Raw genomic sequence first — 26,656 nt, 5'->3', positions numbered from 1 at the left:
GCTGGGAGTCTGCTTTACAGTGTGAGGAATTAGGGGCTCAACGGCGAGCACCGCCCACTCACTGGAGACTTGTAGTAAAGCAATTCACCGCCTTTGAGCACAAACCACCTCCGCTTCCATGTCTTGACTCTCCCGCTCATTTTTAGCAGGTAGCCGGATTTTTCTAGGGGTTCCTAATGAAAAAAAAAAACATTTGAGGAAAGTGGGATTTTTGTTTCCTTCTGGGAAAAACTAACAGATACATTAATTTTTTTTCAAAGCTGGATCCAACGTTTACATTTTTTCCGTTTTCGCTGGAGGACGAGCAGGTTTTTGGGAGCTTCTGCTCCGGCTGCGAGCACTCTGCGTCGGTGCAATACGCGTCGGGAGGAATGGCGTAATCGCTTTCAGACGCGACTGAGGAGTCAGACACGCCTAGGAAAACAAAGATGTACGTGGAGTTAATATCTCATACCGGCGTGGGCCGACGGCAGCCGTGAGTCTTCCTGCGGACGGCACTGACTCCTCCATCAGAAACCGCCCTTCACAAGATTTCCACCCACTCCTCTGGCCACGGAGACTTCCAGTGCCAGGGTTGAGACTGTCACCCAAATTTCCAAGAAAGTCAAAAGAACATTAGTAACATTTTGGTATGATTGGAACCATGAGTTTTCTCACATATACAAAATATTATGAAGATTTACTGGTGCATCTTTTAGTAAAGATTTGTTTATATGCATATTTTTATGTTGATACATAGACAAACAGGTGTTGAACCTCAACAGTATTTTTAATGAAAGTCCACTAAAGATAAGCAGTAAGTCTCAAAGACACAAACATACTAGTTCATCTGCCAACAACTATGAAGTAAGACCCGATGGGACATTTTCACACTAATTCAGTTGACGTTCTAGAAAGCGTCTTGTGAGGTACAAGCCATATACAGATGATACAACTGGAGATGGATAAATACTAAGCGAAGTCATGAACTTAGGCCATCATGCATTAAAAAAAAGTAAGCCTTTGCTTACTTGTTCAAACAATAGCTGTATGACACAGACACCAGACATTAGAAACCTCAGAGATCATCCTGGCTCCTGTCCTCATAAGGAGTGAAAGACCCAGAGATGGCAGAATTTATGCAAAGTCAAATAGTTAGGCAGTGGTGATTTTGGAGGGCAAAGCTCGGATCCCAAGCGCAGGGCTGATGTGCCAGGCCCTGTCGGAGGTGCTGCGGTCGCGGCATACAAGAAAAGAAACAATGAGTCCTCTTGGCACAGAGCCTAACGAGGGGAAACAGAAGCCTGGCAATAGCAAGTGCAAGAAAATGAATGCGGAGCCGACTAAAGCATCTGGGAAGAGCAGGCGACCGAAGAAGGGCAAGCACCATAGTCTGAACCGTGGAGCCCACCGGGAGGCCATGTTGGAGCGGAGTGATGAGGCAGCTAGGGAGAGTCAGGAACGACGGTGCCCACACGTGAATAAGCCTAGTGCTCCAGAGGATAGGCGGTGTAAAGCAAATTTGGGCTACAGAGCAAGCTCAAGATTAGTCTAGGCTACAAGAGATTGTGTCTCAAAACAAAGTCGGCATTTAAAAAAAAATGTAAGCAAGAGGGCGGGCGAGGCCAGCCTTGAGTCAGGGAAGAGAAAGGAGGGAATGAGATCAAAGACGTAAAAGAGTAGCCTGTCAGCTACTATGAAGAACAGGGCACCTGTATTCTCAGCAACTATGTGACATAACCCGAGTGGCCACAGAGAAACGCGGTAGAGCACAACGGCCTGAGTTCAGAGCCCCTCGGTACACACGAAACCGGAAGTGAGCATCTGTAACTCCAGCACAAGATGGGACACAGAGACACGAGGATCCTAGAGCTCATGGGCCAGTTAGCCGGCCTGGACGATAAGATAACTTGTCTTAGAGTGGGAGGGAGGCAGCAGTGAGGCTGTCCTCTGAGTTTCACATGTGTGTAGTAAGCACACATGCACACATATAATTTTTAAAAAATTATTAAAAGTTATGTGTAGGCACAAAGTAAAGATGAAGTTATCTTCCACGTTAGTATCAGATTGACCGACACAAATTGTAGGTGTGTTTTCTGACCTTTTACAATAGTCTTTGCCACAAATTAGTCAGCAGGCCACAAGGTTATGTATAAAAAAGAAACTTAACCTTGGCCAATTACTTCTTTTTATAATAATATAATATACTACCACTAACAACAACATTATTAATTAAGATGATGATGAAAGACTGGTTTGTGTGAAATCACAGAGAATAAGTAGGAAATTACCACTAGATTATAGATGGCTCAGTCCTAGGCTAACACACATTTCACTGTGGCTTTGGAGACTGTATTTTTAGAAAGCCTACTGTTGATGTAAGTCCTGAATCAATATTCAGAACGTGATGGCGCTGACTCCTGCGCATGCGCTTTCCCCTCACCTCGCTTCATGGCTCTGGGGCTGCTGGGCCCACTGCGGCTGCGCGTGTCTGACTCCGACGTCCTGGAGCTGGACCTAGAGCTGTCCTCTTCCTCTGAACCAGAAGAATCATCCAGGAAAGGGCTGCTACTTATTTGTGTCGCCTTCTAAAGAAAAGCAAAACAACCCCCCTGTATCCACCTCTAAAGTCGCCGTCCTTTACAGAAAGCGGCCACGGCTACATTTTTTTTTTTAAAGCAAGATAATAGCGTATTTTGACATCATGAAAATCCGTCTTCAAAACCTTAGGCTCTAATTAGCTAGGAATTTGTCAATTATAAAAGATTCCTGAAATCATAAGACTGTTCATATCTGACTGTCCTTGTTTTAATTAGCTTCTTCTGGCAAAGAAGGGACCCTGGCAGAAACACAAAGACCTTTCTAAATTCGGAGTTTCCATTGCATCATGAATAATGTGCTAAGGGCCAGGGAATTGGGGGGCGGGGTGAGGAGAAAGACATCGTAATCATCTTCTCCAGGCTTTCCGTCTCTTCTTTTTTTTTTTATGATTTATTAATGTGAACTTTGAAATCTAATGTAAAATATTAGGAGTGGAATCTGGAGCTTGGAAGGAAGTTTCCTTGAGCATCCTGAAGAGAACCATATGTCTAACAGCAAGAAACACACTCATTACCCCCTTCAGCGTTGTGTACACTGGGGCTGTCATATTCTTGTATATCAGAGACGTATAAAGGCCTGATGCAGAGTAGGAAAGTATGTTTGCAGAATCTGAAACAAACAAACAAAAAACAACAACAACAACATTAAAGAAAAGCCTTCCAACTAGCACACCGCTCTATTTCTTACGAATCTATATTAAAGAGAAATCAGATCAACAGGTGAGCATTAGTATTATTCTGCTTTATGAGTTATGGTGTTTCCAGATTCACACCTACACTTTCTGATTTCTGTCTATTGGCAATGGAGTCTTACTGTGAAACCTAGGCTAGCATCAAACCAGCAGCGATCCTCCTGCCTATGCCTCCTGATGGCTGGGGTTAGAGGCACCATACTCACCTACAAACACTGTTTCTGGTGGGACATTACTTCCTCATGTGTGCCAGCTCCCCATCTAGACTCCATGCTGTTACCTCTTTGGCCTCTCCACTATGCTTAGCTGTGCAGAGCTAGGCAGAAACGACCACTGGCTGAAGATGCTCTCTGAGCCCTGTCTCTTCTGTCATTCTTAACCCCTGACAGAAGACTCCAGTATTGACAGATTAGAATATACTTCCCTGAATATTAAGAACAGAAGATGACTAAAATCGTCAGTGTTGCCTCTCCAGATGAACCAGAAGGAAGACAGGTGGGACATGGGAAGAAACTACAGAAGTTTTTCTTTTCTTATTCTAGACACTTAGGTGATTTTTTTTTTGCCTTAAGTTTTTGAGACAGGGTCTCACGTAACCCAGGCTAGCCCTTGAACCCACTATGTAGATGAGGTTAGCCTTTAGCTCTAGATCCTCTTGCCTCCACCTACCAAGTGTCGGCCTTATTTATTTTTATAGTGAGAATGACTGTTTCTATAATATTTTTTTGAAGGAAGGAGGGAAAATGGTATAGAAACCAATATTTTTATAATTTTTGTAGCTTTAAATGGATAGATGCCCAAGTCTTTCTACTTTTTGGGAGCGATAAAAACATAGTAAAGCACATTCTGTATCATGACTGAATGTTTTTGTGCCTTTTTCCTAAATACAATGAATATCAGTTTTAGAGCAAATCCGCAACCATTTCCCAAACACTTACATAATTCCATTATTCCAGTAACATCAGACATTTAGGAACATCTTGTCTAGTGAAACAGCAATATAAAATCATATAGTTCAAAATACCCTTTTATCACATCATTTTTAAAGAAGTCATAAGCAGTAAAAGTTACCGTTTTAACCATTCTAAGTGCATAATTTCCGTAGGGTAGAGATTATTTTCTTGTAAAACAGACTTCTGGAATTTTTCCATCTGAAATTTTAAACCTGTTAAACAGCATTTCCCCTTCCCCAATTTCCCAGGCCCGGTGACCATCATCCTGTCCTCTGCTTCCGTCACTGGTTGCCTCTCTGCAGCTGCATCCCGCCTTTGCTCACCCGCACCACAGCATGCAGAGCACTTACTTTTATTAGCATTCTCCATACTGAAGGCCTCAGACATTCGGATGCCTGATTTGGCTATAGCGTATATTCTGCTTTCCTAGGATAAAAGAGAGATTGAACCAGGTGCTTACAGCCAAGAAATGAGTGCACGGAACATAATTATCTTTTCATTTGCTCTTCAGAGAACATCCACTAGAGCACAACGTTCTAGTCATCAGAAAATGCATCAGTACCAATAAAACACGCCACTGTGGAAAACTTGTGGAGATTCCTCCCATTCCTTACTTAGTCCATCCTTTATCTTTGCTCCTAGACTTCGGCTTGGTATCTTCTACAGACACAAGAACAAGCCTGAGAAAGATCACTCCCAGTCGCTGACAGCAGGTAAACACCATCATTAACGCTCCAACAGTCTGCACGTGGCTAAAGGGGAAACGTGAACAGCTGTAGCATGAAGCCAAAACCTGCTTAGTCACTGATGACACACAGGCAACTTCTGTAATATCCGTTACCATGGTTAGAAAAAAAAAAGAAAGAAAGAAAAGGGAAAAAATTGTATTCAGAAGCACAGCAGAGCATTAAATATTACTGCCTTCTTATTCCAGTGTACATTTCAGTAAAATAAAATAGACTTCGGGTCAAATAATAAATGGGTCTGAGAATTATGCCGGAATTATTATCTTGTTCCAAAAGTAGTTTATTAGGTTTCCTTCTCTTCTCCAAGAAGATCTCTGATGGGTGCTGTAAAGACAGCTTCACTAGCCAACGAGGAAAAGGAGCCCAGTGCTCCCCAGGACAGCATCGCTAGCTAACGAGGAAAAGGAGCCCAGTGCTCCCCAGGACAGCATCGCTAGCTAACGAGGAAAAGGAGCCTAGTGCTCCCCAGGACCTAATTGACCGCGCTGTGCTTTTTGTAAAAGGTCTAAACTTGAACACAGTTGCCTGGACCAGAACAACTGATGCCATGTTCTTCTATTAGGATGGCCAGTGGCCACAGCAACTGGCACGAGGTCATTGATGATGGGAGCGAGGGCCAAACAGAATGGACAAGCTGTGCTTTCTCTGCCTATGCAGGGCTCACACACAGAGCGTAACTCTAAGCAGGAGGTCCGAGGCAGCTGGCGTCTATGTGAGCTTGGGATCGAGCAGGAAGCTGAGCCAAACCAGGTCACTTATAAAGAGCGGGCCATCAGAGGTATTTCTGAATCACAGTGACTGTTACCTTGCGCCTTGAGTTAGCATCGCTGACTGAGCTAGCTAGAGCATCTCCTGGACACCTGAAAATGCTATGGACCTTTGCCCGTATCAGTACATTAGAAAGTCTGAGAAGCAATACTACTTTTCCAGGACCAAATAGCTTGGAAAGAGGAAGGGAAGGAAAAGGTAAAATTACTAAATAAAATGAACTTGAAAGCTTAACATCAATCTTTGAAAGTCTTCAACATAACAAAAGAAGCCAGCCTTAGGGTGGCATGACCAGAATTCCGGAGATCCACATGCCATTTGCTTCTACTTTTTTTTTTTTTTTTTGTGTCATGTAGAATTTAGCAATAAACAAGAGGCTGTTTCATGTGGATACCAAAAGGAAAAAATGTCCTCGTGAAAGTAAATAAAAAGCAGACACATCTCTTAAGCCTGATTTTATATTAGGGAAGCCATGGCTGTTGCAAGTTGCTTACAGTGACAGTGGCCACTAAATAAAATAGCCACAGGACAAGAACATGGCTCCCACACCCAAGACACCTGGCAACCCAGGAGAATTTCTTTTGAAGCCAGAGGTTAAATTGTGCCTATACGGAAAGGAAAACATACGTCTACAAAACAGACCAATTCACTTAACTTTAACTATAGAATCTCGGGGCGAATGAGGTGACTCAGTGGCCAAAGGGGCTTGTGGCTAAGTGTGACAAGCTGTGTTTGATCCTAGAGACCTACGTGGTGCAATAGAGTGCCAGCTCTGTCCTCTGACCTCCACATGTGCTCGCCCTCCCATTAGGATAGGTTTTTCTTAAAAAAAAAAAAAAATCAAGCAGTGTAGATAGATGTTCATTCCTAAGAAATATCAACAATTGACGGGCAGGCTTTGTAGTCACAGCCAGTGCTTGCATAGAAAACAGGTCCCTTCCGGGCTAGCAGGAAGGCACTTTAGCTGAGGTAAGGGGTGTATAAGCCCATGGCGAGTAAAGCGAAAGCTGTCTTAACCAAGTAAATAGCAAAGCTGCGACCCAGGACCAACAGAGTCACGGGGTGTGGCAGAAGCATCAGTTATAGAACGCCTCTCCCTCATCCCTCAAGTCTCCTTCTGGGTCGTGGGGCCTCCAGTCACTGAGCACTCCTACCCCCTACCCCTACTCTGTCACTTCCTTGGCACACCCATCCCAGCACCTACCCTCTCTCCTCTTCCCTAGAGGAGAAGCTCCCACAGGAAACAAGCGTCTTTATATTGGGGGAGTTAGAAGGGCCTCACTTATGCCAACACCAACAGGGCATTCCTGCTGGTGCCAAACATGCAGTCCGAACATAACTGTGGCTGGCTCAGGTGCCTTTTTGGTGAGTGTTACGCTTATACTGAAAACACTGGGGATCCTTAGCTTTAGGGGTGGCAGGAATGCTGAAGGCACTAACTGGGCGTGCTTCCCCCAGGAGGAAGCCGGAATGCTCTAGGTCCAGCTTGGGCCTGAGTGAACAAATCTCCTTCCAAATTCTAATATTGAAAAGCTCATCGCCTCCCCCTCCCCCCCCCCCACCGCCCAATTCTCTTATCCATGAATAAAGTCATATTTTGAATTTCCACCTGTCTTGTTTCTCAATTTTTCAGAGCACGGTTGGGGAAGAAAAGGGGAAATTGTATTCTAAAAACTCGAAGTTGTCAGAACAATGCTGGGTTTGAAAAGCAACAGGGGGTACGAAGGCTGAGACTGAGTGCTGAGAGAAGGCCCCTGTGTGTGCACTGCACACAGCCATGTAATTACCCAAGAGGGAAATCGGTGCAGAGGAGGAGTGGGGGGTTTGCTGCCTGAGGCCTTCTTTGTGGGCTCACTGTTCTCCTGGTCATCTGCAAACGGAGGATCCAGGGAGTCATAGGAAAATAGGCCATCCTCGCAGCCCGTGTCCATGTGCTCCACAACGTCCGTGCTGTCGCCGTCAACCACATCAAGATCTGTTTCCTGAGGTCTCAGTGGCCGGATCATGCTTATGGCATTCCTGTTGGTGCCAAACATCCGGTCCGAACATAACTGGGGCTGGCTCAGGTGCCTTTTGGTGAGCGCCACGCTTATACTGAAAACATTGGGGATCCTTAGCGTTGGGGGTGGCAGGTATGCCGAAGGCACTAACTGGGTTCCTTTCCCAGGGAGTGAGTTAGGGTGTTTGGGGGTTAAAGCTGGAGTTAAAATAGGGCTTGGGGTGTTGGCCTCGCTTGATGAGGATGAATAATCCAGTCTCTGGGACTGAAATTTTTTATTCAGTTCATCTGAGGAACTGTCTTGCTCCTTTGCTCCTGACTGAGAATTCCCCTTTGCGAGGCTATTCTGAGCTTTCCATGGAGCCTTCTGCTGCCAAGAATACAGCGTCTTGTGCTCTGGCCTGGTAACGCCAAAAGTCTCTTCTTCGAATATGGAACTACTGTCATCCGAGGCAGTGAGATAAGCCTCGCTGCCCATCCTGCCACTCGGCACGCCCTCCTCGGACGTGTGGCTGGAAAGGGTGGACGTGCGCCTGGGCTTGGATCTGCCCTTGCCTCCATCTTCCTCGTCAGAACTCCAGTCACTTACTGGAACCCCGGAATTCTGGGATGTACCACCGTCCGTTCCAAAGCTTGCTCTCGTTTTCCGGTTCTGTTCTGAGCAGCGAGAAGTCTCCTGCAACTCTCCCTGGCTTCTGCCGTTCTCTCGGCCTTGGTTATCAGCAGGCTTCTCTGCAATTTCCATCTCTAGAGGAAGATACATGACATTGGCAGGTTGCCCTTAACAATGAAACCGTTACGTAACTACGCCGTAAGTGTGCATTGCGCTGCCTGACGCAACTACACAGCAGAGACCGGCAGTTTCGCGCGAATGAGCTCAGCTTACGCCTTCTTAAGCACGTTTGAAAAATGCAGGACTGATATCAGCAAAAACAAAAACAAAAACAAAAACAAAAACAAACCCTTGTGCTTCCATGTAATTGTAATAGGAGTAAACTGGTTTTTTTGTTTGTTTGTTTGTTTTGTTTTTTTTAACAAATGAGTATGTTGGGGAATGAAAGTTGTCAACAATCTAAAGAGAAAAGGAGCAGAGTGTGAAGTGGGGTGCGTTTTACCATCAAAGGAAGAAGCCACCAAAAAATGAACGCCATTGATTCCAATTTAGAAGCAAAGAAAATGGCAGCCCTTCACAGTCATCATAATGCGAGCCTAACCTAAGCACGAAGCCATGATTTAAGAATCAAACTTTGTGTTCACCCTTCAATACGTGGAACGTGCAAAATCACAGAAGCAGCTTTCCTCCGCTCTCTGCTTAAATACAACGTGTGTTTTAATACTCAGAACAACCTCTTTAAACGCCTTTAGACCTGTATTCTTTTGTTAGCACCGTGAGAAATGTAATGCAAAGCCGGGCGTGGTGGCGCATGCCTTTCATCCCAGCACTTGGGAGGCAGAGGCAGGTGGATCGCTGTGAGTTCGAGGCCAGCCTGGTCTACAAAAGCGAGTCTAGGACAGCCAAGGGTACACAGAGAAACCCTGTTTCAAACAACCTAAAAAGGAGGGGGAGGGGGAGGAGGAGGAGGAGAAGAAAGAAAGAAAGAAAGAGAGAGAGAAAGAAATGTAATGCGCCAGCAGCTTCATAAATAATGACTTGAAACGTCAGATTGAACAGGAAAGGAGCTATGAGAACACAAATGTGACCCGCACAGCCCAGGCATGAGGGGCTGACCAAACATGGCCTCCAGCTTTAGAGCAGGTACTGGTTGCATTTTCAAGTGAGCCAGAGCTTTAGTGCGGGTGACCTCAGCGATACTCAGCTGACTGCTAGACAGTGAAGGGAGATGAAAAGAGAAGAGTAACATTAAGAAGCAGGTATCAAGGCAGCCTTCCCACTGGAAAAGCCGCAGTGTTTCCCAAGATGTCAAAACCAAGGCGAGGGGCAAGCTTCCGCGTTGTCACTTTTCTAGTGCGTTGGAAGAAAACTAGAGTCCACTGTGGCCTCCTAGAACTTTGGGAAGAAGTCAACAAAAAAGGATCTGCCTTGGGGGTGTTACAGCCAGGCTGTGTTTTTGACAGCCATTGTAGTTGGCAGCTGCACCAACAGGAAAAATTTAGAGGGAGGCTAGGAAAATGGAAGAGTGGAAATCTTCACACAGGGTCAGGGCCGGGTTATCTAGGCAGTGTTTTCCTGTACGACGTAACAAAGAATCAAAATAGTTATCGAAGTACCCCCCCCACTTTCCCCCCACCAAGTATTCTCTTATGTTTCTTTTATGTGTCTGGGAGGCCCGTGTTAATTTCATGTTTAATATTAGGTAATTTTTAAAAATTTTCCAGAAGTTGTGAATACAAATTCAGAGTTCTCATCTGAAACTGGGCTAAAAGGTGGACCTTGTAGATAAGATTATAACCTTTTACATTTTTAAATATCCTTTCCACTTGCTGCACGAAAGAAAAAAAGCATTAAAATGAGGGTGGAGGGGGGGAAATCAGCGGCATCTTTGTGCCCCTGGCGCCAAAAAACAAAAAACAAAAAACAAAAAACAAAAAACAAAAAACAAACAAAAAACTACATAAGTCTCTAGATAACTAGATCAGGAAGCTCGGTGTTGTGTGGCTCGTATTAACTATTCCCATGAGGCACTGAGGTGTTGAGGAAACCCAAGGTAAGTTCTGAACAATGTTAGGGATGTTTCTGCTTTTTGAAAAATGCTGAGGTAGATTGCTCTGGTTCCTGAGTACCTTCTCCGCATTTCCCTTCCGTCAACTCAGGCTCTTTCGACGCAGTCTTGCTCATTTCCTCGGATCTTACTAGGCGAGGAGGACTCTTTGCTCGGGACAAGAAGCACCCAAAGGTCAAACTGCTCAGGCGCTGCCCTTCGGAGAGCTTCGGTGTGGAGGTGCAGGGTGCCTTCTTCCCTTGGAGCTCTGCAAGGTCATCAACAAAACGGAGTTGGGGTGGTGTTGTTTTTTTTATAGCTGTTTGTTAGACACTGAACACAAGCTCACGCGGACGTGAATAAACCATCCTAACACCAGGAAAAAAAAAGACTGAATTTCATCTTATACTTAGGTATAGTAAATGGAAGCTCCGACGCAGAGCATAGACCCCTAAATCTGTGTGTGTGTGTGTGTGTGTGTGTGTGTGTGTGTGTGTGTGTGTGTGTCTGTGTGCAGGTGTGGGTGGGTAAAGTTGCTTTGCTGCCCAGCGTGGTGACCTGAGTTCAGGCCTCAGATTGCTTATCATGTTTAGTCCATCTTTAGGGTTCTTTCACGTTGCTGCTCATAAGATCCAAAAAGCATGGAGGTTGGAGGAAGAAAAGTTTCTGAGCAAGTTGATTTCAGAGCCCTGGGAAAGCAACAGAAGGTGAAGTAGGCTACACTAAGTAGCAACTGATAGTAAAGACAAATACTTCTAGAATATTCTTCAGAGGTACTTTAAATTTGTTTATGTTAATCATCGCAGAACTGATTGACAATAGATACAGTAATGACTACGGACAGTTGGTCCTCAGGTTCACGGAGTCTGCATTTGTGGATTTAAACAAAGGTGGGTCAAAAATATTCAGAAAAAAAATGGTCTCTACTGAATATGTACAGGTATTTTACTGTGAGTCTCTTTTAAAAAATACAATCTAACATATGTTTGTGCAATATTTATTTACCTTTCACTAGGCGCTGTAGTGACCTGAAGATGATTTAAAATTTCAGGAGGATGTGTGTAACACATTATACACAAACATTGGGCCATTTTATGTAAGGACCTAGAGCAGCCTCAGATTTTGGTATCCATGGGGATCCTGGAATCAATCATCTGTAGATACTAACAAACAACAGTGTGTGTGTGTGTGTGTGTATATGTGTGTGTAATATATACATATATTTTGTATTTATACTATGTACAATATATACATATCTTATAATATGTATATATTTTATAATATGTGTGAAAGTACATTAAATTTGGCTTATCTATGGAATTCTGCTCCAATCTAAGCCTAGTTTCTAAGGATCAGAATCTCTTAGTATATAAAACCCAAAGACCCAATGCTAGTCAGTGACGACTAGCATTGCAAGCCAGGGCTGTCAGGGGAATTGGCAATCTTTTGGAAACAGAATTGGTACAGCCAACCTACTTCAGTGAGGGTGAGTGTCATGAACACAGGAGACCTTGGTTCTAAATATGGTGCTCCCATCAGTTATGGCAGTGTCTCCATTTTGTCACTCGGAGGAAATGAATGCAAGTGACAACATGATCTAAGCAGAGTGTCCTGCTAGGCGTAGTGGCCGACAACTGAAACCCCGCACTCAAGAGGCTGGGGAAGTGGATATAGCCTGGGCTACATGCTGAGTTCCAGAACAGCCTGGGCTACACAGTGAGAAAGACCCTGTCTCCTACCAAAAAAGTATATCCTTTCATCAACAACTTTATATATTCCTTCAGGAAACCAGTGCTATCACAATCATATTATTAATATGAAAATATTCTATAGCTATAACATGGTTATTAAGTAGTAGGACATTAAAATTGTCTTTCAGCTGGGCATGGTGGCGCACGCCTTTAATCCCAGCCCTCGGGAGGCAGAGGCAGGTGGATCTCTGTGAGTGTGAAGCCAGCCTGGTCTACCAAGAGAGTTTCAGGACAGCCAGGGCTACACAGAGAAACCCTCTCTTGAAAAGGATCATGTTCTTTCAGTCACACTAGTATGGTCTTAGTGCATTGTGTGGGATGCAAGGTTTGCGGGATGCAAAGAAGCAAGGTAGAGGCTGAGTCTCAGAGCTGAGGACCCATCACACAGTTCAGTTGAGTGAGCACCAGTCACACACACACCTGTGGCTTCATCTCTTCTTCATCCAAGTGTGCCACTGCATGCTTACCACAAGGACGGTGTGCTACCCTCTGGTCACATGACAGCTACACAAGCCTTTAAAGTTAAAGGGAATGCAAATGGAAAATACAAAGGACTTTTGATATCCAAAATTCTACTCAGAACATCCAGGCTGTGCCAATTTCTATAACAGTCCAAAAGCATGACACAGGATGCTCAGAGGGCGAAGGGCTTGCTGGGCCTGAGGATCTGAGCCTGGGTCCCCAGTAACCACATAAAAGCCAAGTGTGGTGGCACAAGCCTATCACCAGGCCCTGGGTGGGGTTGGGGGGGGGCAGAGACAGGTAGGTCTCTAAGGCTCTTAGTCAGCCAGGCTCAGTGAGAGACCTTGTGTCAAAAATAAGGAAGAGGTGATAAAAGAAGGTAAGTGAAGTTGACCTCTGACCTCCATACCCACAGTCTCAGGTGAGTGCACTTATACATAACACAAAATGGATAAATAGAAAAAGAGTCATTTGAAGCAAAAACCGAAAATAACTGATTTTCTTTTCTAAAGCAAAAGTACTTGAAATTAAATATTCAAGACTGCATTACCATTTTCGAGTTATTCAGTAACATTTAGCTGTTATCTGTCTGACAATGGTAGTCTCTAGCATGGTAAAGCTACTTCAAGTAAATTCTAATGAACAGACAGCTTACACCCAGTTCATTTGTGACAACGATTATATGTGAGGTGCTCAGTGGTCATAAATGACTGGTGGCCCTCACCACCAGGTACAGGACACTTCCTTCAGTGCAGGGAGTAGTCAAGTCTTATAACGATCTCTTGGGGGGAAAACATCTTTTTCTGTATGTTTGTGGTGCTGGCCTGAGGCCAGAGCTCTCATGCATGCTGTGCCATCACTCTAGCACTGAACTGAAGCCCCGGCCGTTGAATGCTTCTTTAAATAGGCCAGGCCTAGTATGGACAATTCTGGCATTATCAATGGATTGTCAATGGACAGTCCCATTTGGCAAGAATATCCTTGCCCGGAAGACTTAATCCTGGGAAGATTAGGGGCATTGATAATTTGTGAGTGAACTGAGTTTTGTGTCATTTACAACAACCAGAGGAGGTATCCAAGAACCCACAGAACCACCCCCCAGCTGCCCTCAGGGGTGTGTTCGGCATGCATGAAGCCAGAGCCTTCTTGAAAGCCCTCAATGCGGGCACAACTACACTACGTTTCTGATTTGTTAATCCCCTCTAAAAGGATTTATTCTTTCCTGAAGCCAAAGTTCAAGTCTCAGAAGACTGAAGTACAAACCTCTAATGCAAATACTCCTACTATTTGGCTTCATAGGTACCGTTCCCAGTCGGTCAAGGTAACAGAGAGATGAAGCACTCAGTCACTTGGAAGAAACAAAACGCTAGTACCATTAGAGCCTGGGACCAGCTGCCTATGACCCTGAACTCCAAGGCTAACACTAACATGTAGTAGTTTTAGCAAATTGAATTCTTTGGACCTTAAATGAATTGCCCTTTAGGTGAGAGAGGTCAAACAGCTATGCAGTCATGTTTTCTGACCAACATAACAGTCACTTTGGTAAGTGAATATGTCATCACTCATCTTTTTGCTTTTGGCTCTTTAGTCCAACACCATGTAAGTAAAGGGCTTCTGGTGGGATGGAGAAAGTCTTTCTCATTTGCTGACAATAGCATCTTATGTGACATTCATAACCAGATCCTTAAACCACTAATAGTAAACTCCTATACAGCAAAATAAATCAAAAAAAGCTCTCTTAGTGAAAATATTTGTACCTTGCAGTTTTGACTGTATTGCTCGTATCTCCTCAGTTTGGTTTTGGTTGATGAACCGAAGCTTCTGATTCTCCACTTCCAGCTAAAAGAGCAGAACAATATTCTTTAACCCCCAAAACAACATTTTTCAAATGCATTAATAAATTATACAATTTAGCTTAGAAAATAACAATATATAATTATGCTATCTGCAAACTGGTGAACTCGGCAGCATTGGCTATCAACCTTAACAATTATGTCATCAATATTTATTTGTTTAGAGCTGAAAGTTTTCAACCCTGCACATTTTCCACTGTAAAATAATTTTAAAACAACTATTTTAGAATTTAGTCTGTGCTTCTCAGATACCGACCCTATTAATTTGATGACACATACATGTAATACTCATTATTATTTTTAAATTAGCCTATTGAAATATGGCTGCAGTCACCAATATGACTCTATCAATAGTTTTAAATTTTAAAAATTTAATGGATATTAAAATGAAAGCAATATATCACAAGTTTACAAAAATTATAGGACCATTACCAACTGATCAGAATTTTATGTCTCATTCATGGTTGCATATTCTGAAGACTAATTAAAAGAAGAAAATAATAAAGGAAAAACATAGCAATAAATACCTCATTTAACTTAACTGTTACCCATTCTTTGATCTTAGCTGCTTTTTCTTCTATTATTTTAGCTTCTTGTATTCGCATTTGTTTCTGAAATAACATCAACAATTTGTTTAGTTCAAATATAAGCTCCTTGGCAAATCCACCTAAAAACCTGTTTACTTCTATATATTTACCTCCAAATTACCAACCAAAAATTTAAAAGCCAAAAATTGCCAGACATAGTGGTACCTGCCTGTAATCCTAGCTCTCGAGGGGTGAGGCAGGAGGCTCTAGGCCAGCCTGGACAGTAGTCGATCTTGTTAAAAAACAGAAAGAAAGAAATGGAAGAGGAAAGGAAGGAAGGAAAGAAGGAAGGAAGGAAGGGAAAAGTGTTCAGCAGATAGATAAAGAAACCAAAAGGCCTACGGACTGTACACTTCATGGGATTCAAGAGCTTCAGTCAAGCAAGGCCTGGGCACTGCTGAGGAATTTTCTAGACTGAGTCAATCGGTGTGGGAAGACCCGCCTAAAGCGCAGAGAGCATCCTTCCATGGGCTGAAGAAAAGGAGACAGTGAGCTGAACACCAGTGCTTGTCTTTCTCAGCTTCCTGACGGGGGACACAGGGCGGCCAGCTGCCTGAAGCGCAGAGGCCATGTCCTCCCTGTGGTGACAGACTGTAGCCTCAAGCTGTGAGTAAAGCCACCCCACGCTTCCTCAAGTTGCTCTTGTCAGGTGTTCTGTGGGAGCAACAGGAAGTGCCTGTCTAGTCCTGCAAGCAGCATTCCTCCCTCTTTCAGACACACATACAACGAAGCGAATCCTCTGACTAGATCAACAAAACGAACTATTTCTGGACCAGCAGAATTGGGTCTCCTAGGATGAGAGGGAGGAGAACACAAATCTGCTTAGGACTGGAGTCCCTCAAACTCTAAATTTTTTTTTTAACCCAGAAAAACAAACACAGCGAAACTCAAGTTCACATAGCAGCCTTAAAACCTGGCTCTGGTCACAAGACTATGGAGAATGAGACTGCCCTATAAATCACACTGGGCAGGTTGTGCAGAGACTGCGAACACCATATAAATCACAACGGTGGGGATTCGGCTGCTAGAAAGCTGAAAACACTGGCCCCACAGAGAAGTGAGCAACAAATGAAAATGTTAATGCATTTGACAAACACAGCAGTCACGTTTAAATGGTATTAAATGGCTACCTATGTAGTCATTTAATCCTAATGCAATTTTTTGTTGGTTTTTGAGATAAGGTCTCTCTCTGTAACCCAGAGGCTGGCCTTTAATCCAGTGTGTAGCCCAGACTAGCCTCAAACTCCTGGCAATCCTCCTGCATCAGCTGCTCAAGTGCTGGACCAACGGAGGATGAGCTGTTACAGTGAAGTCCCTAGTGAAGTTTTGTCATAAGACAGACAGTACTCCACACGCTCATAAAAGGAGCTGAAAGCTGTACACTTCTGAGCAGGAGGGTTAGTTCAGACATAAATGTCAGTAATCTGCACATATTTTTTCTTTAGTCTCATTATATTGTCCAGACTGGCCTCACACTAATGATGCTCCTGTGCCGGCCTCGAGGAATCTGGCATTACAGGCATGCACCACTATACAAGTATGGCTGCAAATATTTTATGCCCATTATAAGCTAAATATTTCCAAATGAAAAACATTGCATTTAAACTCCAAAGTCTGAATATAAAGAACAGCGACACATCTAAAAAAAAATCAGCTAAGTCTGGGGCCAGAGAGATGTCCCACGAGGAAAGGCACTTGCCACCACGCCTGAGGATGTGAGTTCCATTACCTGGACCCACATGGTGGAAGGAGAGAGCCCAACTCCTGTAAGTCACCCTCTGACCTCTACACATAGCGACACACACTCAGACACACACATGCACACATATACACTCATGCATGCGTGTACACTCACGAACACACACGTAATACAAAGTACCAGATCTTACCTTGAGGCCTTAGTCACCCAAGCCATGGAGGGAACAGCATCTTCCCTGTACCTCTTACCAACCCATGTGACCTAATCCTACGACTACGAGCTTTCCGTACTCAGGGATCTAAGCTATGTCTTAAATTCCATATTCACGAGCACGTGTTAATGCAACTGACGACTCGGCTTTCCTAACCTGCTCTTCAAGCCGCAGCTCCAGGCTCTGAATGGTGTCATCCTTCTCCTGCATGACAGACTCCAGGTCCTGGCACTTCTTATAGAGCCGTGTCTCCGACTCACTGGTCTGAATATTAGCTGCCTTCAGTTTCTCTTCCATAACTTGTACCTAAAGTCAGAGGGTAAGATGACATTACGCCATACTTAATTAGTCACAGTTTTAAGCATAGAGTTTTACTTTTAACATTAGGTTCTTAAAAGTATCACAAACTGTGCCCGGGCGTGGTGGCACACGGCTTTAATCCCAGCACTCGGGAGGCAGAGGTAGTCAGATCTCTGTGAGTTCGAGGCCAGCCTGGTCTACAAAGTGAGTCCAGGACAGCCAAGGCTACACAGAGAAACCCTGTCTCGAAAACCAAAAAAAAAAAAAAAAAAAAAAAGAGTCACAAACTGAAAATATTAAACAGCAAGGTATAATATATTATGGTGATTATAAAATCTGAAGACTGTGTGGCAAATGCTGTGACTGCTGCAGTTACACAGGATATGGCACGTGTCTACTACAGAAATGATAGTATGCAAGGTGTTCATATGGAAGCAAAACTTCCTAGCCACATTTAGACATGAATATAAAGGAAGAGAGTGAGTGGTGAGATAAAACTCAAATTAGATGGCCTGGATAATAACACATTTGGGGAGCCGCGTGTGGTGGCGCACACCTGTAATCCCAGCACTGGGGAAGCAGAGGCAGGGGGATCGACGTGAGTTCGAGACCAGCCTGGTGTGCAAAGTGAGTCCTAGACAGCCAGGGCTACACAGAGAAACCCTGTCTCAACAAACAAACAAACAAACATGTTTTAGGGAGAAAAACTGAATTTTTATTAAAAAAAAAAAAGACACAGTAGAAAAAAAGAACAAAGAAATTCAAAGCCCAAATAGCAAAATCATTACAAACAATAGAACACCAAAACTGTAAGATACAGGCAGCAGATACTCTCCAGTTGCAGGCCAGGAAGGCATCAGAGAATAAGACAGACCCGCACATCTCTTCCTGTATCAAGTTACATCCTAGTGGAGGTGAGAGATGGTAAGTATAATCAGAGAGCATCCAACTCAACAGTAAGAACATGGTTAGTAACGGTAACGTGTGAGGCAGGCGGATGAGTGTTATCTCATTTTTCATGTCTAAGACACACAGACTCTGCTCGGATCTTCTGCAAAGCACGCTGAGGCATAAGGAATCTTTGAGGATCATGGGTGCAAAGTGTCTGCTCACCCCCACACACTGAATCCACCCAACCCAGTGAGGTGGACTTACGGTTACTGCCTTCTAACTGTGCCCTTCCTGCTCTGCAGATCACAAACCCATCCCTGCATGGTGGGAAGCCTCCCTGAGACTTCGTGGGAGGGTCTGATAGAAAATAGAACACTAAACAATATTCTATAAATAAATATCATTATAATATTCTAAGTAGGTAAGAATGTAATTTTATCGGAAGCTCGGTGACTATAGGCATAAAGGAGAAAAATATGAATGCATTTGAGAAATTGGAGATGATAGTTCACACAAAAGAAATCTTTCCATCATTTTAATCCTTAAAGTTAGCTGAAATTTAGACATGTTTGACTACAGGATACTTTTAGAAGAAAGCTGTGAAGGTCAGTTTGGTTTTATTTTTTAAGCATTAATACCAGGTTTTATCCCTGGATTCACTGCATAAATATAACTTGGATTCACATGCCAAAACATATACACACTTTCACACACATACACACATACATACATATTACACACATGCATACACATACACACATATATATATGATACACACACATATACATATATGCATGCACACACACCACACACACACACACACACACACACAGCTGGAAGCTTTGAAAAACAAAAGCAGAGGAGGAAAATGTATTCTGTTCAAAAGTTAAGTGGCCTTAATAAAACTGGTTTTTTTTTTTAGATGAGCCATAAAAATTCAAACCAAACACAAAGGTTTACCTAAGAAATCTGGCATGAAAAATAGCCCAACAGGAGAAAAACAGAGAGTAAATACTCAATCTCCAGACATTTTTCCAGTTATAACCAGAATATTCCGTAGCTACAGAAGGAGAAAGAGAGTAGACCCAGATATGTCATTTGGTCTCTGAGAATAAAGTAGAAAGTAAACCTCACAGAAGACAAGTGAGGCTAGGAGGGTCTGTCGCTGAGGTGTGTGCTGGGCTGTGCATGCATGAAAACTCGAGTTCGGATCCCTGCACCCACATGAGAGCTGGGCATGGGAGGAGGACGGACCTCACCAGGGAAGTCTCTTCCTGCAGCGTCTGAGGTTAAGAGAGTCTCAGCTAGTCAGAGTGGGTCAGTAACTGTAGAGTGTGCAGCCCGAACTGGGGTATATCTGTATACACCCCTCCCTCCTACCACGGCTCAGAAGAGGGGGCTGAGGGGAAGACTGCTGTGAAAGTATGTCTTGTGGGCATAACCAGGCCCTTGTACTCATGAACTCCTATCACAGCAGCCGTGGTTGCTGCCACAAGGTCCAGCCAATCAGCACTCTCACATGAAGAAGGAAGAGCTACACTAGGCCCCACCTCAGCTCAGTAGCTATTGGCAGTTGATGGCCATTGGAGACAGAAAGCCTGTTTACTTCAGTAATGTGGCCCTCGGCTGGATGCTCATGGTCCAGTGGGTGATGCCCTACAGCCACGTGTATAACTGGACTAATCGGACTCAGGGTGGAAGAAGAAAAAGAAAGTAGGGGAGGAAAATGGCGACACCACAGATTTAGGCGGGTGGGGGTGGGGGGGTGGGGGGGTGGGGGGAGGGTGTTGTTGAGGGGAGGCCCAGAAGAAATTGGAGTTTGGAAATTGGCATGGGTGGATCTGATCTAGCTACATGTATTCATCTGCAAAATTTCCAAACACGCGTGAGTGTGCGCGCGCGCGCGCACACACACACACACACACACACACACACACACACACACGCGCACACACATCAGAGAGAAAGGAACAATGTAGACAGAATACAAATGACCTTACAGTGTGGATATGACGTATCTCCCAAAGTGCTCATCATAGGTTGAAGACTTGCTCTAGGCCTGTAGACGCAGCCATTGAGACAAAGCTGCATCTTGAGAACTCTGACTTCAATAATTATCCACTGATGGTCTAGTGATCTAATGCCACTGCTGGTGAAGGGTGGGCCGTGGCTGGAGGCGGGACCATCCAAAAGCATGGCTTTGAAGTGCGTGTTCCATGCTGGCTGTGTGTCTGCTTCTTGGTCTGTCTGTCTCTCCTCTCCCCTTTCCCCTCCTCTGCTTCTCACCTGCACTCTCTGCCATGATGTTTGCCTCATCCTGGGAGCCAGCTAACCACAGACTTGAAACCATGAACCAAAAAACAATCTTTCTTTCTTTCTTAGGGTTTTTGTTTTTGTTTGTTTTTGTTTTTGTCTTGTCACGGCATCGCAAGGTCTGAGCACCCAGCACCATGTGAGCTTAGAGACAGACATTTACCTATAGTCTGCTTTGATTAAGTCAGAGCAAGCACAGTTAGTCACCACCTGAAACTGCCCTTTTGTTACTTGGGAGAGGTTATTTACTGTATGACTACACCTCTGGGCAGCTAGGACCTGGAACACGCTCTTGTGTTATACATAAATACAGCCAAGATCCTTGGATGAACCACTGTCATCTGAAATGTTTTAAAGTAACTATTACTTTTGGATGAACGGCTTCCTGAAAGCGTCACAAAATAGTCACCAGCATCCTGCCTGCCAGCTGGCCCTGTTGTGTCCAGGACTCCCAGCCATGCTTGGTAATCATGAGTAAGACATCTAAGAAACGCTTTCAGTCTACAGGAGACAAGCAGCCTTTTAAGATGCTCTGCCAGCACACGGGAAACAACCAGCTCTTGTCCCATGCCTTTAACCTTAACCATCCAAGAATTTTAGCTACTCAGACTGACCAGTGACAAGCACCACCTATGGAGTTGGAGAGATGGCTCAGCAGTTCAGAGCACTGGCTGCTCTTCTAGAGGACCAGGGTTCAATTCCCAGCAACCAACTGGTAGCTCACAACTGCTTATAACTCCAGTTCCAGAGGATCTGACAGCCTCACACAGACATATCTCACACAGACATGCGTGCAAAACCAATGCACACAAAATAAAAATAATTCATTTAAAAGGAGGGGGACAGTGGGGTGCAGTGGCGCATGCATGTAATCCTAGAACTCAGGAGGGGAGGCAGGTGGATCCCTGTGAGTCAAAGGCCAGCCTGGTCTACAAAGTGAGTCCAGGACAGCCAAGGATACACAGAGAAACCCTGTCTTGGGGGGGGTGGTGTAATGACAAATTCACATTGGTTTAAATAAACTCTCACAAATATCTACACATATGCCCTCCTGTGTGGAACAGTTATACTTCCAGGGAACTTTTCTCTCTTTCTTCTGGCTAAATTCCTAGTTGCTTCCGCTCAGCACACCATTCCACCTTTCCTCCAATGCTCTTGGATACTCAAGTCCCTAAGCTAGGGATTCGTCAAATACCTAGACCCAGCAGCCTTGGGCTGCTCAGATCCTGAAGATAGGACTGGCCTCTGGCTGGTTTGCTCTGACCCCTTGAGACATCCTTACAAGTGAGACTGCCTTGACTACCTAGCAACCTGGGGGACATCAGAACGGTCCCCACAACGTGCTTGACAATGTGACAGGTACTTTCCCTTCACTGTCATAAAGCTCCATAGCCAAGGCAACTTACAGAAAGAAGGGCTTGCTCAGGCTTATGGCTGCAGAGGGATAAGAGTCCATCACTATGGCAACAGGGAGGCCCGGCAGCAGCCAAGCATGATGGCCGGGACAGCAAGCTGAGTGCTCACATCTGGAGCTGCAAGCATGAAGCAGAGAGTGCAAACTGGGGTTTAAGGTGAGGTCTTAGCACCCCAATGCCCGCTGCCAGTGGCATACCTCCTCCAGCAAAGCCACACCTCTTAAGCCTCCACAAACAGAACCACCCATTGCAAACCAAGTGTTCAAATACACGAGTACTCACACTCAAATCGGTACAATGGTGAATATCCATTGCTGTTCCCTCAGGGTCTTGGGTCACACTAGACCAGTGTGACTCAGGCAGGGGACAGAGGGATGGGGGAAGCTAGAATCTTAGTAACTAAGGTCAGGCCTACAAGACCGATGCCCGGCATACCAAGCTTTGTGGGTATTGGCGTTGGCAATGCTCTGTAAATCTTGCCCGTGCAACATTGATGGGAGGAGAAAGCGCATCCCTGTATGACTTCACTGGAAGAGAATGACTAGGAACATGGACCTGGGTGCTCCTGGATGCTGCCTATGATGCCCTTTTCATTTGTCCATTTTAAATGTCTTTCCCTCCCTGTGTACAACCATATAACCAGGAGTGATTTTTCTGCGTCCTGTAGATGCTTCCAACAATTCACTGAACCCAAGCGTAGTTTGGGGAGCCACTCACAACTCCCAGAGCTACCTTTTTTTTTTTAAATCCTACTCATATGGGAGCAGCACAAAGCCATACACTGCTAACAGTGCTTCTGACACCACCACTGTCCTCTGTGGGCTGACAGCACGCCAGGCACTTCATTTAAATCAGGTTCAGTCTTCACAATAGTTCATCCTTACTCAACATGCCCATGTGCTAGGAAATAGTCCAAGTACTTTGCTCCTAACAGCGTACTCCCTTTCTACACAATCCTATGAGACAGGCACGAGACTGCGCCACATTTTGTAGATAGAAAACTGAAGCAAATCTTCAAGAGATGAAGGCTGACCGGCCTTGACAGTTTGCCTCCAGAGTCTGTGTTCTTTAACCACTCTGCCTACAGAGGCTGTCAGCTGTCAATGCTGGTATAAGTGGCAAACCTGACACTCAAATAAAAAAAGTTCTTCAGCCAAAAGTTGGTAGATGTTGGATTTTTACCCTGGGTAAAAACATGTCTGTTCCCAAAGCAGAGAAACATGAATTCCATCTTTATTTCTTTTTGACTGTACAGACTTCCCCCTTGGCAACCTTTGGTCTCATACTCCCCTGCATCTTTTCCAGTGTTTCTGGGAAGAGGGAGGGAAGGGAAGAGAAAGAAAGTGCTCACCTCAAACACCGAGTTTTCGTCCTAAGTCTTTACAACATTGTTGTATGTAAATTGGGGAAACTGTTCTTCAAGAACCTCAAGGAATAACTGATTTAGAATTTGCCTCAGTATTTGCCTGGACCACAGTTTTACAGGAATGTCTACATTTGTGTCAGACCAGCCTTTCTCATGTTATAGCCCACATGCATCTCCTACCTTAGTAGACTTGATGGGCCATTTTCAGAAGATGAACATTTCTTTTTCTAGGCAAGGGTCATTATAAGATATGAAGAGATTAAGTTCTGAACAAGATCAATTTGACTTATAGAACTGGAATGTTTTGTGTATCTCTGTTCACCACACCAATGATGATAATTTAGATTAGCATTCTTTGCAAATTAGCAGGGCGAGAATAGCTAAAAATTAAAATGCATAGTAATGCTATAAGCATAAGGTTATTGTGTGATTCAAATGCTGATTTCTATAGCCCCCATATCTGGTTGCAATCCTTGTTCTGAGAATCTCCTGTCTCAGTGTTATAAACGTTGCTCCCCTGATATGCCAATAAAGCAGCTTACAGCCAATTGATGAACAGGAGAGAGAATAGGGCTGGACTTCCTGCAAGCCAGGGGAGGAGGAGTTAGAAGAGGAAGTAGGGGATTGAGCCATGGGAGAGGTCGAAGAGCCATGAGGAGAGAGAGCTGGAACAAGAAAAGCTACAAAATGCAAGTATCTCTGGGATGTACACTGGGAGGGAGCCAGGTTAGCTTAGAGGGTAAGAATAGAGTAATACTGCTCAGTTCTTGTGCTGTGATTTATATATAATATAATAATATAATAGAATCTCAATTATTTGTGCACTAGCAGGGTTAAGAGAAAAAATGAAAAACAAGCACAGCTGTATAAAAGTAACTAACACAAAGCCAAACGGTGGCGGTGTTGGCATTCAGAATTCCCATCCAGTGCCGTAGGGATGCTATCTGAACATTCACTCAAGGAAACTGTTTGCCAACCTTTACTAAAGGAATTACTTTGCCCACTGTGACATAAGAATTTCAATGTGTAACCAGGAAAGATAAGAACACGTATCCACAAAAATGGAAGTATACAAATGATTAATGGCTGCTAATATCACAGGAAAAGAGAGCTTGACATTGTGTGACTCCTGATAGGGGCGTGCGATACCACCCCAGAGGCAGTATTGGAAAGAAGAAATGAAGAATGAAAGGGGTAAAATGAAAGTGGGGAAGTAAGGTGTTTACATCTAAATGTACTTGATAGCAGTGAATTCTATGGCAACATGGTTCATTGTGAAATGATGGAGATAATTTGGAGCTAAACAGAGATGCTGATTATACAATAATTGTGAGAAGAGTGTACTAAATAGCACCATGGGAAGGTATAAACAAAACTCAGAATGCAGAAAGCTTGAGAGAAAAAACTAAACCGACATCTTCAGCAAATACTGAAGCAAAAGAAAGAAAAACCACATAGAATAAAGTTTAAGATGCAAATGAAATGTGTCAATCTAGTTCTGACCTCCATTTGAATAAACCTGTGTGGTAGCTGGGGAAATGAGGAAAATAGCACATACATATACATATATGCTATTTTAATAAACGTTATTTGTATTAATTATAAAATAATGTAAGAAATAAACAGGTTCTCAAATAAATACATGTGCACATACACTTGTTAAACCAAAAGGCTGAGGCAACTAAAATATCCACCAATAGATGAATGAATAAACAAAACGTGTGTGTGTGTATGTGTGTGTGTGTGTGTGTGTGTGTGTGTGTGTGTGTGTGTGTGTGTGTAAAACATGAATGGTCAAAATTATCCTAAAGCGAGACACAAAAGTCACATATTATATGAATAATTCTGGAAGAAATACCCAATCTAGGTGTGGTGACACATACTTGTAATACCCACACTAGGGAGGCTGAGGCAGGAGGATTACAAGCCTAAGGCCAGCCTGGACCACATAGCGAGGCCCTGCCTTTCTAGCCAGAGTGGGTAAACTCATAAAGACAGAGAGAAGTCTGTGGATGAGAGGGCTTGAGGGGAGAGGGAAGTGACAGAAAATGCTTAATGGGCAACACGGTTCACTGTGAAATGATGGAAATAATTTGGAGTTAAACAGAGATGTTGATTATATATAATTGTTGAGTAATATAATTGTGTATTATATAATTGTGAACTGTCTGTCTTAAAATAATTAATTTTACGTTATATGAACTTCACCCCAATTAAAAAACAAAACCATGGAGCTGGACACACACACAATTAGAAACAAAGTAAATATTAAAGAGAAACAAAAGCAATAGCAATTATGACATGCCTGGGGAGAGCTCTGAATGGTGTCTAGTTCTCTGTCATATCAGGAAAGTTCTGCTAGTACTATTGACATGCCAATGCTACCGTGGTCGGGATTTGTAAGACTCTCTTAGATTATTTGCTTTGGTTTCATTCAACTGGACTCATGGGTGCAATTGTATGATCTCTGGTACTGGCTTCTTCAAAGCAGTCCAGTGAGCCGCGATAGGACGAGCCACAAGCTAGCCAGCTCCTGCAGACGCCACTGTCCTGTTTTCTCTCCTCTTACAGGTGGTTGAAGTTTCATGGAATACAATTTTAAGGTTTCTTTTCAAATATAACTAAGAACGTTAGGGTTAGGTTGAATTGGAGATGCTTAGAAATCTGTTAAGCCACTCTTAACATTTTGCTATGTTCTAATCTAGTCTCAAGTTTAAAGAGAAAACACGCCTGGTACCACACCAAAGCAAGCAAACAAAAGTAACCTAAGAAGAAAGATATTAGACCTCAGGACAGTGCAGCTGCTGTACTGTGCGTTTCTGAGAGAGGGGTTTGAACTGGAGCTTTTGGAGATGGTTGTTTTGAGTGACTGTGATACAGATCTTCTCATAAAATGAAAAGCTTTGGATTTAAAGATTATTGAACATTCAGGCTGGTGTGCCCATCCAAGCTGGCCACTTTATTGTTCTCAGGGCCCAGATAGGGCTAAGTGCCTTATCAAGTCATCATCTAAAGAATCAAAGTAGCATATAAAAAAAGGAATGAAAACAGAAAAATTAATCGTTCTTCATAGCACAATTCAAGCAAATTTCTACTTTCCTCTCAGACTATTTTTAAACTCATGGATTTGACTTTCCTTACCCACAAATATTAATACATGAAATATACAGTTTTGTACATATTATCCTAATATAATTCTAAGCAAATTTCTCTATTAATTTTCAGTAACACGATTTGAAATATTTGCTTAACAGTTCATGGCTTTAAGTTTACTTACTAATTCTTCTACAATATAGAGTTCATATCATTTTCTGCTCTTTATTACTATGCATAAAGCTGATATGAGTTTTATACATAAAGCTTAATTGTGGATAGGATGCTATTACAAGTCACATTTGACTTTCTAAAAAG

The 26,656-nt window shown here is 43.6% G+C and overlaps 1 protein-coding gene across 6 annotated transcripts in view; it reads right to left on the bottom strand.

The window, feature by feature from the left end:
• The window catches only part of PLEKHH2 (pleckstrin homology, MyTH4 and FERM domain containing H2), a 102,223-nt gene that overhangs the window by 45,917 nt on the left and 29,650 nt on the right, over positions 1–26,656 (bottom strand). For 3 of the 6 annotated variants that reach the window (XM_084791403.1, XM_084791402.1, XM_084791401.1), the window contains exons 4-13: positions 17,117–17,266; positions 14,991–15,074; positions 14,368–14,449; positions 10,480–10,665; positions 7,526–8,484; positions 4,575–4,650; positions 3,095–3,189; positions 2,423–2,567; positions 278–414; positions 63–173 (exon numbers count right to left, since the gene is read on the bottom strand). In XM_084791403.1, the coding sequence (XP_084647529.1) occupies positions 63–173; positions 278–414; positions 2,423–2,567; positions 3,095–3,189; positions 4,575–4,650; positions 7,526–8,484; positions 10,480–10,665; positions 14,368–14,449; positions 14,991–15,074; positions 17,117–17,266 (2,025 nt within the window). The remainder of the gene's footprint in view (positions 1–62; positions 174–277; positions 415–2,422; positions 2,568–3,094; positions 3,190–4,574; positions 4,651–7,525; positions 8,485–10,479; positions 10,666–14,367; positions 14,450–14,990; positions 15,075–17,116; positions 17,267–26,656) is intronic. The other 3 variants (XM_084791404.1, XM_084791405.1, XM_084791406.1) reach the window with 3 other exon arrangements.

The sequence above is a fragment of the Acomys minous genome, assembly GCF_964271855.1.
Source record: "Acomys minous genome assembly, chromosome: 8".
NCBI lineage: Eukaryota > Metazoa > Chordata > Mammalia > Rodentia > Muridae > Acomys > Acomys minous.
Note: the sequence above shows the minus strand (reverse complement) of the source record. Positions and strands in the feature narration are given on the sequence as shown.